The following is an 18,998-nucleotide window of genomic DNA, read 5'->3' on the forward strand; positions in this document are numbered from 1 at the left end:
ATTCGATTTCTTTTCTTATTTTAAGTGCAAAAAGTTGTTGTTTTTCTGATTTTAAGTGCAGCCAGATGTATTTTCATATTTTAAGTACAAAAAGTCTTGTTCCACTGGCAGATCATTTTACTTCCATCCATCCATGTTCTTCTTCTTATCTGGGGTTGGGTCTTGGGGCATTAGTCAAAGCAGGGACTCCCAGACTTCCTTCACCCCAGACACTTCCTCCAGCTCCTCCAGGGGGACCCCGACACGTTCCCAGGCCAACCCAGAGACATAGTCCCTCCAGTGTGTCCTGGGTCTTCCCCGGGGCCTCCTCCTGGTGGGACATGAACACCTCCCCTCAACTGCTCCTCTCGACGTGGAGGAGCAGCGTCTCTACTCCGAGCTCCTCACCCTATCTCTAAGGGAGCACCCAGACACCCTGCGGAGGAAAGTCATTTATGCCACTTGTATCCGCGATCTCGTCCTTTCAGTCATTACCCAGAGCTCATGACCAGAGGTGAGGGGAGGAACGTAGACTGACGGTAAAACGAGAGTTTCGTCTTTGGGCTCAGCTCCTCTTCACCACAACGGACGCTGCACCGATCCACCTGTCAATCTCACGCTCCATCCTCCCTCCCCTCCCTCGAGAACAAGACCCCGAGAAACTTGAACTCCTCCACTTGAGCCAGAGACTCTCCACCCACCTGGAGAGATCACGATAAAACTGTCTTAATTCAAGTCGTCTTAACTGGGCTAGATTTTGTTTTTTGCAGTGTGAATTGCCAATATTTACTGAACGAAAGGTACATGTTGCTGTGAACTTGAAAACTACCACGTCATGACATCACAAAGTCGAACAGAGCGTTTTGAGCTTCGGAGATGTAGGCAGACTCATAATAAAGAGTTACTCAAACATGCCTGGATGAAACAAAACACAACTCTGGGTGTGTTTTTAAGGAGGTAACAGCATTAGAACATGACTAAAAGCTCACAAGAGTCAGATGTGTGTAATATTAAATATAATGGACTTCCTAAACTTCATCATTTTATGTGACCGTCCCTCCCAAACATAAACTTTAATCACATCGATGACATCAGCTGCAGACTATCACAGGCCTGGTTATGCAACATTTGGGGAACTTTCTCCAACTCAAAACAGATAATATTTTGTTCTGAATTGTTATGGAAACAACAGTATTCATTTGTTAATCCTTGGAGAGGTAACAGGGCTGGAGAAAACCCCTTCGAATTCTGAACTCTGGTCCAAAAAACACACTTTTACTGACAGAGAAGCAGCTGCAGATCCAGAGCTGATCTTTGATACTGGACGCTGTGACTCACTCAGACAATAACTGTTTTTATTGGAAAAAGGAAAAACAGGTTCCTAATATTTCATCATTTGAACTACTGAGGTAATTTAATATAGTTTCTCACTGTTATAACACAAATCTTGGACAGGTACAGACAGATACAGACGGGGAGGACGTTCATTCTTTGGGACAATGTGTCTGCGTATGGACGGTATCACATTGGGAACTCTAGTTTAGGGTGACCAAACATCCATTTTTTCCTGGACATGTCCTGTTTGCATCCTGTCCTTTCCTGTTTTTTTTTTTTTTTAAGTGAGGCAAATGTCCGGGTTTTCAGTACCGTTCATTGGGGGCATTAAACTGAGCGTCTCTCATAGCGTCTGTGACTCAGAAGAAGCAAGACACAAACGGTCGGTCAGTCTGCAACATGCCGAAACGCAAATGTGCATTTAACGATGACTTGGAACAAGAAATTCTCCGTGTTTTCCATCCCGGTCGGGACAAGTGTGAGTCCATGTGCACACGGTTTCGCAAACGTGACGAGTTCAGTGTCCCTCGTTTATCACGGGGTACTAGTGATTTTTTCATGTGCATTTTATGAAGAAAATGACCATTACGCTCTGGAACAACGTTAAATTTAAGACAATACAGCGGTTATCACAAATTTTAAACTATACATAATGGAGAAAATACTTACATTTGTGAACTTCTTGTATATCTTGCCGGTGATTCGCAAGAAATTCTCAGAAAAATCGTCATTTGGAGGGGTATATAGCGCTATCACTTTACCCCCTATCATGTGCATGTGGCATTGGTTGTTATGTGACTGGTGAGTGGCAAAGGAGCGCTGTTGGCTTGATTGACCTATATCTTTGACATTTTTAGTCCTCACAACATGAAATTTGGCAGTGCACACATCAGTACCTTTAGGAAGACTCCCTCCGAATTTGAGATCAGTCGGATGAATGATTCGAGAGTTATGCGTGGAAAAGGCAAACAAAGACGACAAGACACAGATGCCTTAATAGATAGAAGTCTCCAGGAAATTAATGTAAGTCAGTGTAATGTCCTGACAAAGCACGGTCAGCTAACGTGTGTTTTGTGTATGTTTGTTTGTGCGTTTGTATATTTCGTAGTGTTTCTGGGGGAGAGCTGTTTGACTTCTTGGCGCAGAAAGAGTCTCTGAGCGAAGAGGAGGCCACGCAGTTCATCAAACAGATCCTGGAGGGCGTCCGCTACCTGCACTCCAAGAACATCGCTCACTTCGACTTAAAGGTACGACTGCGAAATACGACACGTCCCAAAGCTTCTACGACAAAGACAGGGGTGGGCAAGTGTTTTTTCCATGGGGCCACATGAGAAACAGAAAATATTGTGGAGGCCAAAATGCTGAACTCAATTCTGCATAATTCTTACTGTATTTCTTTATAAAATGCAGTAAATATCATTGTTTTGAGGAGCTGCTCAGACTGGTGACAGTTTATGTTATGACTAAGCAATGAAAAAATGAGACTACCTTACAAAATATGTCATTTAAAAAAACCTCTCGAAAATAAAGGAACGCAGCTTTAGTCCAAGCATCAGGTACAATTATAAAATATATTTATTTTGTAATTCCAAATGAGCTTAAATGGGCGATAGAAGCACAGAACAGACTCACCATCAGCAGAACACCCCTCTGTCACAGAAAGAACACTCATATTCCACTGAGTCGTGTCCTTTAGTCTGATGGATGCTGAACCTCATCAGCGCACAAGGAGCGAGCTGTTTTTTTCAGCGCTTTTAGTTTACGCCAGTGAGCCATGTGGTTTTAAGTTTAATTTCTGTAAAATGTAAATAATTGTGCACAAAGCACAAAAAAAAAAACTTAAATGAACCAACCGCATTCATATTCATAATCCACATTCACCAAGACAGAGAGGCAACGCCGGGCGAATTACACCACGATTTGCCGATGGATCATGGACGACTGGACTAAGGATCAGTATCAAGTGTCGTCCGACTTTAGACTTATGACTAAGCAATGAAAAAATGAGACTACCTTACAAAATATGTCATTTAAAAAAACTTTTCTAAAATAAAGGAACGCAGCTTTAGTCCAAGCATCAGGTACAATTATAAAATATATTTATTTTGTGATTCCAAATGAGCTTAAATGGGCCCTCAGAGTCAACCAAAGGGCCGTACAATCGACTTTTTTCACAATGGTCGGTAGTGTCTCGCTGTAGTTTTGCGGATCTTCTGGTTAATGGTTTTCTGTGGCAAAATGTGTGTGTAAATGTCTGGCGTATTCTAAACCAGCTTCGTAAATCTGCCCCATCACCAAATCTTCAACCAACAAGGTCCAAAGCTTAAAGGAGAACAACGACGTCGCATTAGTGAACTTCTGAGCAAAACTAATATTATTGTGTCCTGGAGATGTCTCGCATTCCACCTGCATAAATCTATTTATGTTAATATCAACATCATGAAATCCATTCTTAATTTTAATTGTAGAATCAGTCTGAGTGAACAAGTTCCTTCTGTTTTATTCATGATCATAACACTAGTTTGTTCAGTAGTTCTCTAATACGTCGTCGTTATTCTCCTTTAAGCTTTTGTCTTTCTTACCTTGATATTTTGTGGTAATGTTTGATAATTATTCAACTGTGTGAGGTTTCATTGTATTTTAATCCATGTTTGAATCAAATGAATTTAATCTAAGGTGCATAAATGTTGTTGTTTTTTTTAGTAAAGCACAGCTATAATGTTCAATTTTAATGTTTTCATAAGGTGGAGGCTTTAATATAAGTCCTTTTGGGGGTTTTGCCTCTTCCGGCACCTGCTTTTTATTTTTACTTTTTTATGCATGATAAATGAATAAATAAACTGTTGGCTAATGTAGGATGACCAGGCGTCCCTGTTTACCCGGGACAGTCCCGGTTTTGAGCCTGTGTCCCCTGTCCCAGCAGATTTGTCCCAGATTTAGGCTACGTTTACATGATGACAGTCTGAACAGAAGACACAAAAGTGGCGTCGCGTCTTCACTTTTTATTCCGCGTTTAGACGAGCGTTTTCGGGAGGAAATCTGCGTGCATACAGTGACGCAAAAGTGTGAGGAATTGGATTGTGATTTTTAATCTGGCCCACTTGAATAAATTATAATAGTAAAAGTTGTAATGCTTTGAAATGATTTTCCATTGTAATTCAAGCACATGTTTTCTACATATCCCATGTTATTTTTTTCGCTTATGAGGTGGATTGCCAAAACACACTATCCATCTGCTCCTGGTCCGGCCCGTCCATCAAACTTTAGAGCCCTTTGTGGCCCACGAGTCAAAAAGTTTGCCCACCCCTGACGTACGACGTGAGCAGATCTGACCAGAGTTTTGCGTCTTGGGCAGTGTAGACGGAAACACTACGGTGGAGTGTATTCAACTTTTCCACTCTGGAGGGTGGTTTCAGATTTTGTGTTTTTAAGCAAAACGAAAGACACTTTTTTTTCAGATTTTGTCGTTTTTACCCGCGAGTGTTCTCATGTACGTTTATACAAGAAATGTCCCAGGTGTCTCTATTTTTGATCAATCTAATCCAACAGTAAAGAGAGACATAAACTGTCATTTGTTTTGATAAAATACAGAAAAGCTGCTTAAAATCGACCAAAACACAAAGAAAACGTGACTATACCGATGTTATTGCAGAACAGTTTTAGTTAATTACGCACTCGTTTCACAGCTTTATTATTACCAACCACCACAAACCAAGAGCGTCTCAGTTTTCTATTTTGAAAATCTGGTCACCCTAGACTTGTGAGTGTTATGTTATTTCAGGGACTCGTTTAGCAGCATAAATCAGATCACCTGCTGGACTTCGGCTAAGTCAGTTTTTTCCGCTCGATTAACATTAAATAAAGGTTAGATTAAAGTCTGACAGAGCCCCAGACAGAGCAGTGCCTACAGTTATGATCACAACCACAGGGAGTGTTGATGACTTCAGCTCTAAACTATTAACAGAGATAAAGTTAAAGCTGAACACTGCAGACTAATGAATGTGTAATGAATGAAATGAATGATAAGTTGTTATGGAACCAGTATTTTCAGAAAGCAATGCGCAAAAAATATGTTACGGTATGAAAATGCAATGAATCAAACTAAAATTATTTGTTTATTTCCTGGTAAATGATAAATAGTCACATTTTTATACAGCGCTTTTCCATCTTCAAGACTCAAAACACTTTAAAATAAGGAACAACACCAGGACACTCACTAATCACTGTACACACAATTCATTTCAGACAGTTCATTTAAAGTTAAAAATCAAAAGTTAAACCGTCGTCTCGTGTGTTTTCTGTTGTTCCCTTCAGCCTGAGAACATCATGCTGTTGGACCGGAACATTTCTCTACCTCGGATTAAAATCATCGACTTTGGTCTGGCGCACAGAATCACACCAGGGGCCGAGTTTAAAAACATCTTTGGGACACCGGAGTTTGTGGGTAAGAGAATTATCATTGTGGTTTAAAAATGTAGCCTTAAACTCTTTAAATAATGTTTTGTATTTATAACTTTTCTGGTGAAGATTCAGTCACCTGGCTGCCTCCATATTTTGCTTGGAATGTTCCACAATGTGGCGTTAAACTGCTAACATTCATTTAAAAGTGTTTTTTTCTGAAAACGATGGGAAAACACAGAGCGTCATGACGACTATTTAAATCTGACTGGACAAAGCGTCTCAACAGCAGAACAAGACCAAAAATCAAACTTGAATTAAATCCAGCTGAGAAAAGCTCAGACATCTCCCTGTCCTCAAATGCACAAAGATCTTTCCTCTACAGGTTTTTCACAAATGAAATAATCTGTAATGACGCTAAAATAGGCTGAAGAATGCGAACCTCAATGCTGCGACGTGATTGGTCCACAAACCAATCACTGCAATGATGGTGCGTTTGATTATCTGTCTGTCTCCCACTTTGATCTCGGATATGACATCATGTCCACACCAAGTGTTTTATTATGTTTCACGTGTCCGACTTGGAGAAAAACATGGACGCCAACAAGAAAGCTGTTGTTATTGTTGTTTATGTTCTGTTAGTGACGTTAAACTCTCAGGACGTTTAGCAACACCTGTTTAAAACAAGACTGTATTAAACACTGACCTCCACAACACCAACAACTGCAACACCGATCACTACAACACTGACCTAGGTAGTATTACAGATGCAGTAAAGTACTGCAGTAATACAGATGCAGTAAGGTATTGCAGTAATACGAATAACCACCAAAGCTCCAAACACAATGAAAACATTTCATACAAGTGACACTGCTGCCGTCTTGGATTCTATTTTGGAATCTTTGCTCAGTTTCCTGAGTTTTTCCGAGTTCTGCATTCCGTTGTCCGAGGAAAAGCAGCATGTCAGTGCGTGTTGCTAGGCAACGTCCTTAGACCTCCGAGTCGGGTGGATAATCGAAAGTACCTTTACCCTTACAGCAGGAGTCTTCAAGATGGATTCTCATGAGTTTGTGAACTCACAAATATCTTGAGAATCCATCTTGCTGTGGAAGGTTCTGGGGCTTATCTCCACAGACAAAGTTAAATGCCACATGGTGGAAAATGCAAAGTAATAACATCTCCATGGAGACAAGCAGGTGACTGACCCTCCACCAGAAAAGTTCCACAGTGCACCTTTAAGTAGAAACCTTCCTCACTGCTCCACCTCTGTGTTGTTGTGTGCAGCTCCAGAGATCGTGAACTACGAGCAGCTGGGCCTGGCAGCCGACATGTGGTGAGTCATGTGACCTGGGGCTGAGTCATGTGACCTGGGACATAACTCTGGATTAACTGGTGTTGTTTTTCACAGGAGCATCGGAGTCATCACATACATCCTGTGAGTGAAGCGACGCAAATGAGTCTAATGTAAAGGAATGTTGTTTTAAGTTTAAAGCCGCTGTCTCAGTATAATCACGATTTACTGCCTTAAAGGTCCAACATTTACACAAAACTGACATTTGTGAACTTTAAATCATGTTATAATGTTGTTACCGCCTCAAAAACAGACCTGGAGTTGTGTTTTGTTTGATTCACACGTTTGAGTAAATCTTTATTATTAGTTTGTTTACATCTCCAAAGCTCAAAACGCTCTGTTCCACCTTGTGATGTCATGAACCCACTATCATTTACCTTTAGTTCAGTAGAGATTAAAAATTCCAGAGCTGAAATGATCCAAATGACTCTAGTGAAGGTGTGTGGAGTTTAAATTAGTTATTTTTAAATTAATCATTGGATTTCTATAGGCGAGTTTCATTGTTGACAAAAGTGCGCGTTGCATGCTGGGAATTATTTTGGTCGGCGGCAAGAAACACTAATTCAACATGACGGACGGAGCGAGAAAGCACGTAAAGGGTATTGATCCCGGTTATTTATCCACTCTAACGGCAGAGGACCCAAGACCATGTGACCAGAAATTGGTCATAAACATCGACGGACGACAAATCACCCTTTTCAACCCCGACAAAAGGTGGAACAAACCAAATTTCTGGTCAGAATCTCCAACTACCTGGACAAATATTCACTTGGGCGACATCCACAATGACTTGGTGGAAACTCCTGGGCCATTCACAGCAGAAAAGATGAAAACCTCCAAGAGTCTCGATGTGTTGTTGAACTTGTTGGAGTCCATGGTTTGTTAGGATCTTCTACGTTTGCTCTGCGGATGTTTGAAAGTCGTTTAATTCACCGTTAGTGGTTCTTTTCACTCAGAATACGAAAAAGACATTTTCCTTCTTCTGTGCTTCTATTTGTGCATCCGATAATGCAGCAGGAATTTACCATTATCGGGGATAAATACGCGAGGTTACGCACTGTGTTTGACGCTACCGTGTTTCTTGCCTCTGACCAAAATATTTCCCAGCAGCAACGCGGGCTTTTAATAACAATGACGTCAGCTGAAACTCGCCTATAGTTCCTTTCAAATCAATTCATTCACTCAACACTCAGTGGTGTTAAGTTACTGCTAGAGCCACAGCTGCCCCGGGACACTCGCGCACACAACACTTTCATACTAAAAACACAGTGGAGTACTTCCGGTTTATGTTAAATATGTGTGAATGAAACAAAACACAACTCCAGGTCTGTTTGTGATGAGGAAACGACATTAGGACATTACGGAAGCCGAGAAGGGTCATAACACCGCAACAAATACAAATGCGACAACACAAACACAAATGCTGCAACACATGAAAAAGCCACAACACATCAAAAAGCCACAACGGAAGTGACACTGGGACTCTATTTTCCGATGGACCGATCAAGCGGCAAGTGAAGAAGAAGAACTACAACGTGAAACGAATAATGATAAAATAATAAATTACTTTTATTTACGTTTCCAGCTTGTCCGTTCCTTTACTTTTCACGTTGTAGTTCTTCTTCTTGGCTTTTTGATGTGTTGTGGCTTTTTAATGTGTTGTGGCTTTTTAATGTGTTGTGGCTTTTTAATGTGTTGCTGCATTTGCGTTTGTGTTGTGGCATTTGTATTTGTTGCGCCATTTGCATTAAACTAGAGTCCCGCGGTCATTTCCGTTGTGGCTTTTTTTGGTGTGTTGTGGCTTTTTGTTGTGTTGTCGCATTTGTATTTCTTGCGGCGTTGACATTTGTCGTGACCCCTCTCGGCTTCCGTAGGACATAGATCAGAAAACAGCATGTTTTCAGTAAATGTTGAATCTGATGGAGTGTGATGTTTCAGTTTGAGCGGAGCGTCGCCGTTTCTCGGGGAGAGCAAACAGGAAACACTGGGGAACATCTCAGCCGTTAATTATGACTTTGACGAAGAACTGTTCAGTAACACGAGCGAACTGGCCAAGAGCTTCATCCGCCAGCTGCTGGAGAAGGACCAGAGGTACGTCACCGACACACGACCAGAGACACAAACAAACAATCACTATAAATGAAGAAAGACTGTAAAGAATCAATGATAAAGAATGTGACGTATTTTTAAGCAGAACATTTTAGATTTAGCCTCTATTTACCAGAAGACATTTGGAAACATACAGATGACGACTTCCGGTGTAGTTCCCGACACTGGGCCTGTGATAAAACCGTGGATTCAGCAGCAGCGTCTTCACAACCTGCTAAAACTTTCCATGGGGAACAGGACTCTAATCGTGTTTTTGAAGTCACTCACAGGCAACTGGTTGGAACTGCTGATCTGCCGAACATAACGGAACACTACAACACTACAACTAGTGCTGTCAAGCGATTAAAATTTTTTAGAGATTAAGTCATTATGATCTGTAATGAATTAATCTAATGAATCTCTTTTTTTAATCTCACCTAAAAATTGCTGAGAAAAGCCTTCAACTTGAGGTATTTTTATTTAAATTCATTATTACATTATTTTCATACTATCATTAACGTTTTTATATAAGTATCATTATTATTAGGCAAGGCAAGGCAAGGCAAGTTTATTTGTACAGCACAATTCGTACACAAAGTAATTCAAAGTGCTTTACAGAATAAGAAATACATTAAAATCATAATAAAAACAAATCAAAACATAAATAATCATGAAGATTAAAATTTTAAAAAAGAGAGACATAAATTGGAGAGAAGAGTGCGGAATGAAAACCTTTCAGTTATTTGCACAGTTAAACAGAAATGTTTTGAGTCTGGATTTAAACAGCGTCACAGAAGAGTCTGTCTCACATGTTCAGACTGTTCCAGGTTTTAGCTGCATGAACCTGAAACGCTGACTCCCCTTATTACTATTACTAATCTGCATAGATAAACTTTACAACATATAAACCGTAACCACTCTAGAGCCACATCAGCCCGTTTGACATTATAATGTGTTTAATGCAACTTTGCGCAACTCTCACAGAAACTAAACTTAAAACCGTACGGCTAATTTGCATAAAAAGCAGAGAAAAGAAAAAAAAAACGCTCTTGTGCGCTGATGCGGTTCAGCTTCTACTAAAGGACACGACTCAGTGGAATATAGATGTTGATGGTGAAGGTGAGTCTGTTCTGTGTTTGTGTCGTGATGTTTTCAGAGATCAGACGTGTGCAGGTTTATCGCAGATGCGGCGAGAACGGGAATGAAAATCAGGCTACGGTTCTTTGCGGGAGCGAGCGGAGCAGGACTGCACAGTGCGGGACTGTGTCCTAACAACACATAAAAACAAATTTTATAATAAGGCAACTCACATACAGAAACAGTAAATTAGAGATTAAAAATAAGATTAACGCGATTAAAAAACATAACACGCTAAATATGACTGTAATTAATTAATCACAATTAACGCGATAATTTAACACTAACTACTAACAACATATATTTTAAATTATGTTAGACAAATTATAATATCAAAAGAAACAGAAAACGCACACCAAAATTCTTGTAGAGGTGAAAATGCAAGGAGCAGCCAGACAAAAGTGAAAAAAATAAAAATGCCGAGGGCCGATGTCCTAAAGCTTATTTATTTCCAAAATAAGGTTTCGGCCAAAAAGCCTTCATCAGATATTTTTTTCTAGTGGTGCTGTGGTTCAAAGCCCTGTGTCCTTTCTTTTTGGGTTCCCAGAAGGCGCAGTACCTGGAGCGGCCACTAGTCTGCACAGAGGGGGAGGGGCTTATCCAGTTTTTATTACAGGTCCAGGCTCCAGATCCACTCGTCTTTGTAAAGTTTTGTCGTAGCGTGTGGTTCTGGCTGGACGGTTAATCTTGAAATCATTTCTTTGTTTTTGTCTTTTAGAAAACGGATGACAATAGGAGAAACCCTGAACCACCCCTGGATAAAGGTAGGTCTGACCTGTTCACACAAAGCACGTTCTGTTGGCGTTTCACAACACTCTGCTCTGTGTTTGACAACGACATTAACAAATTCTACACAATTAGCAACTGTGGAAACTAAATTTGACAAAAAAACAAAAACAAAAAAACATCAAAATATTAAAGGGCCCATATTACGCTACTTTCTGATCATAAACAGACCTGGAGTTGTGTTTTGTTTCATTCGCACATTTTAAATTAACACACAAACCCTGCATTAAAAAACACTCTGCTCCACCTTGTGATGTCATGCAGTGATACAGCAAGTGCTCCACTGTGTTTTTTAACTCCACACGCCTCCACTAGAATCATTCAGATCATTTCAGCCACTGGAATTGCTGATCTCTACTGAGCTAAACGTAAAAGGAGCCACTAACTTGGAAACTGCCGCTTCATGACATCACAAGGTGGAACAGAGCGTTTTGAGCTTTGGAAATGTAGACAGACAAATAATAAAGTCTCGAACATGTGTGAATGAAACAAAACACAACTCCAAGTCTGTTTTTGAGGAGGAAACTACATTAGAACTTAGGCCCTGTCCACATTACGTCGTATTCGAGTTGTTTTCGTTGTGGACGCAGTGTTCGTTCACACTAATCCGATGGAAAATGGCTCCAGAGACGGAACGATCTGGTGCCTCCAACTCCCACGAATTCATGTTCGTACAGATCTGATCCGGCACCGTGTGGACGCCTGAAAACACTGATACTCTGATGTAGGTCTGTGCGCTGCCAAGTCATTCACCGACAAAACACTAAGAGGCTAAAATATCTGTCCATTCATATAAACATGTGTCTATGTATACTCACCATCAGCAGAACACCCCTCTGTCACAGAAAGAACACTCATATTCCACCGAGTCATGTCCTTTTTAAGTTCGACAGAACCTGATTGTTTATGACCTATAGGCACAAGGAGCGAGATGTTTTTTTTTAGTGTTTAGTTTATGCAAATGAGTCATGTGGTTTTAAGTTTCGTTTTTGTAAAATGTAAACAAATATGCGCAAAGCTGTGTGGATAGGGGAAGACTTTGATTGCAGACACAGAAACGACGTGTCTGGACGCAAATCGTTTTCCAATACTGTGATTTGTTTCAGTGTAAACGTAACCTTAAAGCTGCATTGTGTAAATTTTCTGGTAGAGGCTCCATCAAACGCTTTTTTTTCCTTGGAGATGTCCTTACTTGGTCTAGAATGTTTCACAGTATGGCATTAAACCTTTCTATCTTCATGGAGACCAAACCAGACCAAGTTACAGGTCAGATCTGCGGAGAGGCGACCCTGCTCACAGTCAGAATGTTGTTTTTCTAATTGTTTTTGAGCTTTAAAAATACCTGTAATTAAATAAAAGGGTTTGGTCAAGTGGTAACGGAGGGAAACAGGGTCAGATTTTTGACATTCAAATGTCTCTTATTCAGAAACTAGAGGAACTATTGAAATAAGTAAAGTATCAGAATGTAGGAAAGAGTTACACTCCAACAGGGTCAAGTTAAACCTGTGATATTCTTTCAAGTTGTTGACAAAAAATTTAAAAACTCATGTCGGTAACGGAGGGAATGAAATATGCAGCACTTTTTGGGCAATAAATCCAAACAGTGATAACTCTTGGTTCTCACTTACATATCCTTAACAAACTGGTTTGAATATTTGCTTCATATAGTTTTCTACCATATGGTACAAGATTAGGTTGAAAAACCTCTTACTTTTTGAGTCATGAGATTTTTTTATTAAGAAAGGTCATGGTAACGGAGGGAAAAGTAACGGAGGGAAAATTGTGCAAACAAGTAGAAGGTGCAGGATTTTACATCATTTGTCAGATTTTTTCTTCTGAATACTTTAATATTACTTCAAAATGAAAGGAAACTATTTCTATAAAATATGTCAGTCCTTCCAAGCAAATTTTTATCATTTTAAATACATTTTTTGGGAAAAATCATGTACCTTCATCAACAGTTCAAAGATGGAATAACACAAGATATGATGAAATACATCCATTTATTTACATGATTTTCAGGTCTTTGAAATTTGGAAAATAATTTTTGTTCCATGTTTCATACATGGTCTGTTTAAAACGTATGGAACTTTAGAACCAAAAATGGTACAGAAAAAAGGTCAACAGTTTCATAAACTAGAGTACATATGTAGTTCAATACATTTTTATATCAGATGAATTACTTGAATTTTTGGCCTTGTTGTTTATTTCTGCTTGACTGGACCCAGAGGCGAGTCACAGTCTGAATGTTTGTTTTACTAAGTATTTTTGAGCTCTTAAACCACCTGTAATTGAATAAATGTAAGATAGAGCTGATTAAAGTCACACTGTGGAACATTCCAGGCAGAGCAGTGACATCTCCATAGAAACAAGCAGCCAAAAAGTTACACAGTGCACCTTTAAAGCTCACAACAATCTATTTAGTGTCATATAGGACGTTACAAGCCCCCACGCAAACCTGTTATGTCTGTTAAATAAATAAATCTGTCAAACTGAAACCGTGACCTCGCCTCAAAGGAAATCATGATTACGATTTCGTCTCTCATCTCCCGCCCCTAATATCGGCCGAACACATGTCCTCGTGCGTGTAAAAATGTGCAATGCGTGTTCCCCGTGGAGCAGGGCGTGGTGTGGTGACAACAGCCAGACAAGCCAGAGCAAATATTCAGTTACAGGGCGTGAGTGAGTGAGAGCGGAGCCTGGTCAGACATGTACGCGAGCTTTGAGCAGATATAAAAAAAATAAAAAACGCTCCTTCACTTCGCTCCGTGGGGATTTATGCCGTTAAGACTCATATAACTTAGACAAACACGCACTTTTGTAGTCTGCGTTACAAACTAGACAATGCATCGCGTCATTGTTTAGATATTTAACTGAAATCCGGTCTTAAGTGGCTCTGCGTACGGTTTAGGATTTGGGGTTTTGTCTCGCTGAGCTCCGAAAAGAACACAGGTGTTATTTTAGTACAGTAGAATAAAAGGAAGTGAAGGATCAGCACAAAAGTGTAAAAAAAACAAACCAATATTTACGCCAAAAATGGATTCCAACAGACGTTTAAAGGTCCAATATTACACAAAATGGACTCTTGTGAGCTTTAAATCATGTTCTAATCAGTGTTGGGGAGTAACAGATTACATGTACCAGAGTTATGTAATCAGAGTACAAATGATGAGTAACTGTATTCAGTTACAGTTACTGTTTCAGTGAGTGGTAATTGGATTACAGTTACTTTGTTGAAATAAATGGATTACACGGCGGGATTTTACTGTTTTCACATTTTGGGCTAAATCCCTTTTTCTTTTCTTTTTTTTTTTCGGTAATTCCACTCATTGCCGGAAACTACACAAAGTCTAAACCAGGACTAAAACCAGGTCTAAACCTGTACTTAAACCAGGTACTACTAAACCAGGACTAAACCAGGTCTAAACCAGGTCTAAACCAGGACTAAAACCAGGTCTAAACCAGGTTTAAACTAGATCTAAACCAGGTCTAAACCAGGTCTAAACCAGGACTAAAACCAGGACTAAAACCAGGTCTAATCCAGGACTGAACCAGGTCCAAAACAGGTCTAAAACCAGGTCTAAACTAGGTCTAACCCAGGACTAAACCAGGACTAAAACAAGATTTAACAGGACTAAATTATGCTGTGTGGACGTGTCTCTTTTTTAATTTGGTTCAGTAAAGTCTGGACTTTTTTTTTCTTTTATCAGATAAAACTTCTTATGTTACAATTTCCTCGTCTTTGTTTCTCTACAGCAAATCAAGTAATTCAAAGTATTCAGATTACATTACTCACTTTAAGTAATTTAATGGATTCTGTTACAAACTACATTTTGGTGTATGTAATCTGTAATCTGTAGGGGATTACATTTTAAAAGTCACCTTCACAACACTGGTTATAATGTTGTTCATCAAAAACAGACCTGGAGTTGTGTTTTGTTTCATTCACACGTTTGAGTAACTTTTAATTTTTAGTCCGTCTACATCTCCAAAGCTCAAAACGCTCTGTTTCACCTTGTGATGTCATGTTGTTTGTGGTTGTTTTCAAGTGAACAGCTCCTTTTACTAGGGATGTAACAATAAATGAAATATCCTGATATCGTATCGTCAAAGTTCTCACAATAATATCGTGGATCATCACAATATATCGAATCACAAGTCTCTTTGCTTAAATGAAGAGTTAGAACTACATAGACCATGATCCTTTGCTCCATTTCAGTGCAGACGACAAGAAGAAATAACAGTTCTAACACTTTTAAGTCTTAGTTCTTTGGATTAAGTCTTATCGAAGCATTTTAAGAGGAAAAAGTCACATATTCACATTTTTTTAAGCCTCCACAAAATATCGGAATAAATATCATACCGTGAGATGTTTATCGTGAAAATATCATACCAAGAGATTTGGATATTGTTACATCTCTAATCGTGAGCCTCCCCTTTCCCACGATATCACAATAAATATCGTACCGTGAGATTCATACTGTGACGATATCGTATCGTGAGACTTGGATATCGTTACAGCCAAACCTTTTACCTTTAGTTCAGTAGAGATTGTTAATCTCCATTTGGTTTTGCAAAAGTTAAACATAAATTTTCGTTTTCAGCCGTACTATTGGGATGAGAATTATTAGGATAACGTCAAAATCTGGCAGTTTGTTTACCCGTATGTGTGTGTGTAATCTTTGTTACTAAGGTTATGTTTACACTGAAACGTATCACCGTATCGGAAACGATTTGCGTCCAGACACGTCGTTTCTGTGTCCGCAATCAAAGTCTTCCCTTTCCACACAGCTTTGAGCATATTTGTTTACGTTTTACAGAAATGAAACTTAAAACCACATGACTCATTTGCATAAACTATAATGCTCAAAAAAACAGCTGCTGATGCGGTTCAGTTTCTGTCGGACTAAAGGACACGACTCAGTGGAATATGAGTGTTGTTTCTGTGACAGAGGGGTGTTCTGCTGATGGTGAGTCTGTTCTGTGTTTCTGTCGTGTTGGAGATGGTTCATGTTAAACTTTTCAGAGATTAAACGTCTGCAGATCATACACATAGAACTATAGAACTGTACTTTGCCCTTTAACGCAAAACCGCCTGAAACTCTATTAAGTTATAGCAGCCGATTTTGAGCCGAGAAAGACGGCAAGCATAAAAACAGTCTTTTCGTGGACCGTGTACGAGCAAGTAGTTGTAGCTCCGCTGTTTCCCATTTGTCTCTGGTTTGTTTAAACAGTTTTCCACAATATCGTCACATGACCGATGTCACGAACCCAGTAAATCAGGAAGGCGCAAATCACAGTCACGTCAGAGTATCAGCGTTTTCAGGCGTCCACACGGTCCTCGATCAGATCCGTACTAAAATTTTGCTTTAAACTGAATGAAGACGTCACAAAATTGAAGCATGTTTGTGTCTGGAGTGGAGTTTTGTGTCTCACGATCTCGCACTAACCTGAAGGAGATGGACCACGTGTGTTTGAGAACCTCTTCTGATCAGTGTCCTTCAACCTTTTATCCGAAGTCCCACCCGGTCCACCGCCCCACGCCTGAGAAGATCAAGCTCGACCAACCCACGGAAGACCTCCAGCTCACCCACCCCATCCCTGACTCCGCCCCTGACTCCGCCCGTGACCGCACCGACGCTCCAGACCTGGCCCGATTCTCGCAGCTGGTGGAGGAGCTGAGCGCGATCGGGTCCGGGTTGGCGGAGGTCGAAGAGGTCCACGATGTTCTGCACAGAGACCTCCAGGCTCTGCTCCGCGCCTGCAGCGACGGAGAGCGGCGAGCGACCGGCGGGGGGCAGGTTTCGGAGGCGTGGTCTGTGTTTGCCGGGGTGGAGGAGAAACGGAGGAAGGTCCGGGAGCGTGTGAGAGACGTGGGTGTGGTTCTGGAGCAGATCGAGATGAGCTTCAAGCAGAGACAGAGGAGAATGGACACGCTGAGGTTGGACTCCAAGCTCCTCCTCTCCTCCCTGTTGGCTGGAGAAGATTACGAGATCACAAAAGCCAAAGAGGAATAAAACGGCATCTTAATGTTTTTAAATCAGACCTATTCTGCAAAAGTTTTTATAGTTGTTTCCTTCTCTCATTGGATGTTTTTTTAATTCTGAATTAATTGTTCTGAATTAAATACTTCAGAATCTAAATATTTATTCTGAAGATGCCGTTTAGCTGATCAACCCCCGTTTTCAGATCCACCGTTACACGTAAACTGTGACGACGTCCGCACTTCCTCGTCCAGTTTGATGTTCTTCATGGGTGATACTCGTAGGATTGGGCAGCGTTTTGTCGTTGGTTTGGTCCAAATGTAAAAAGAAAACAAAAAAAAAAAAACGCTCCGCTCTAGTGTGATGGGCAGCGATCCACAGGAGAGGCCCACATCCTGGTTTAGACCTGGTTTAGTCCTAATTTAGTCCTGGTTTGGTCCTGGTTTACTCCTGATTTAGTCCTGATTTAGTTCTGTCCATAGGAGGGACCCACATCGTGGTTTAGTCCTGGTTTAGTCCTGGTTTGGTCCTGGTTCAGTCCTGGTTTAGTGCTGCTTTAGTCCTGGTTTAGTCCTTTTTTAGTCCTGGTTTAGTTCTGGTTTAGTCTTGGTTCAGTCCTGGTTTCGTCCTTTTATAGTCCTGGCTCAGTCCTGGTTTCATCCCGGTTTAGTCCTGGTTTAGTCCTAGTTTAGTCCTGGTTTAGCCCTGGTTTGGTTCTAATCATAGGAGGAGCCTACAGCCTGGTTTAGTCCTGGTTTAATCCTGGTTTGGTTCTATCCATAGGAGGGACCCATATCGTGGTTATTCCTGGTTTAGTCCTGGTTCAGTCCTGGTTTAGTCCTGTTTTAGTCCTGGTTTAGTCCTGGTTCAGTCCTCGTTCAGCTCCATTGAACACTAAAGTTTTCTAACCCCAAAGTCAACGCACTTGTTTCTTTTATGACGCCGTTTTAGATGAATTTTGTGATTTAAAATGTCCAAATTACAACAGAAAAATCCACGGGCGTCAGATTTTATAACTACAGAAAACACAAAAGCACTTTAGGTCTGATTTAAACTTTCCTTCATCCAAAACTCCTACGTGAAAGACGACACACAGACACCGAGAGAAAAGCAGGAGAAGTGTCTTGCCAAAGGACACGACGTATAAACTGTTGTACTGGGGTCTTACCTTCTGCCTAAAAGTTTTATTTATTACTTTATTGATTTAAGTGTATGTTTTATTTTCTCTTTATTGTTTGTTTTTATCATTATTTGTACTTTTATGAAAACACAAAGTTTTCTGAACCTGATTTTGGACTTAGCCAAGTAAATTTAATTTATTAAATCATAATTACATGATAAAAAATAAACTTTAAAACACATTTATTTAATAGTGAACCACTGTAATAGTTTGACAGAAATGCAAATAACAACAATGTACATGTAATTTGAGATTATCTGCATGTATTAGTGTTTAAATGTCTTTAATTTCAAATAATTTCTTACATTTATTTATTTATTATTTATTTATTGTTGCACTTTTCTTAAAGCCACGACCACAGTGTGTTTCTGTTTCTGTGATTTACCTGAAAAACACTTGAAACTCGAGCACTTGAAACTTTGATTTATTTATTGATTTATTTATTTGAAAAGTGTCTTACCTCTTTTTTTTTTTTTTTTTTTCTGTGTTCAATGTCGTGCTTGACAAAAATAAACAAAAATGTGCACTAAATATGACGTGTCTGACTTTTTAAGAATTCCACTTTGGTTACTTTCTATGTTGGCGTGCGAGGGCTGTTCGATGCCGCTTGCGGTTTTAATCATTCATAAGAGGCTTAATTTTTCTTCATTCTATCTAGACCCATCGATAAAAGTTAAGTTCTAATAAAGTTAAATAAAAGTAAAACCATAAAATCACAAAAAAAATTAAGTAAATGTAAAAATGTAAAATTAAAACCGCA

General features: G+C 39.9%; 1 protein-coding gene across 2 annotated transcripts in view; it reads left to right on the forward strand.

Moving 5' to 3' along the window:
• dapk2b (death-associated protein kinase 2b) overlaps positions 1-18,998 on the forward strand; it is a 69,845-nt gene that overhangs the window by 46,282 nt on the left and 4,565 nt on the right. Inside the window, exons 4-10 of one of the 2 annotated variants that reach the window (XM_055156029.1) lie at positions 2,423-2,561; positions 5,629-5,758; positions 6,997-7,045; positions 7,121-7,147; positions 9,002-9,154; positions 11,007-11,052; positions 16,594-17,650. In XM_055156029.1, the coding sequence (XP_055012004.1) occupies positions 2,423-2,561; positions 5,629-5,758; positions 6,997-7,045; positions 7,121-7,147; positions 9,002-9,154; positions 11,007-11,052; positions 16,594-17,091 (1,042 nt within the window). In that variant the 3' untranslated portion in view covers positions 17,092-17,650. Of the gene's footprint in view, positions 1-2,422; positions 2,562-5,628; positions 5,759-6,996; positions 7,046-7,120; positions 7,148-9,001; positions 9,155-11,006; positions 11,053-16,593; positions 17,651-18,998 lie in introns of those variants that run through there. The other variant, XM_055156030.1, reaches the window with a different exon arrangement.

The sequence above is a fragment of the Boleophthalmus pectinirostris genome, unplaced genomic scaffold (assembly GCF_026225935.1).
Source record: "Boleophthalmus pectinirostris isolate CB_2022bp ecotype Guang Dong unplaced genomic scaffold, ASM2622593v1 HiC_scaffold_2, whole genome shotgun sequence".
Taxonomy (NCBI): Eukaryota; Metazoa; Chordata; class Actinopteri; order Gobiiformes; family Gobiidae; genus Boleophthalmus; species Boleophthalmus pectinirostris.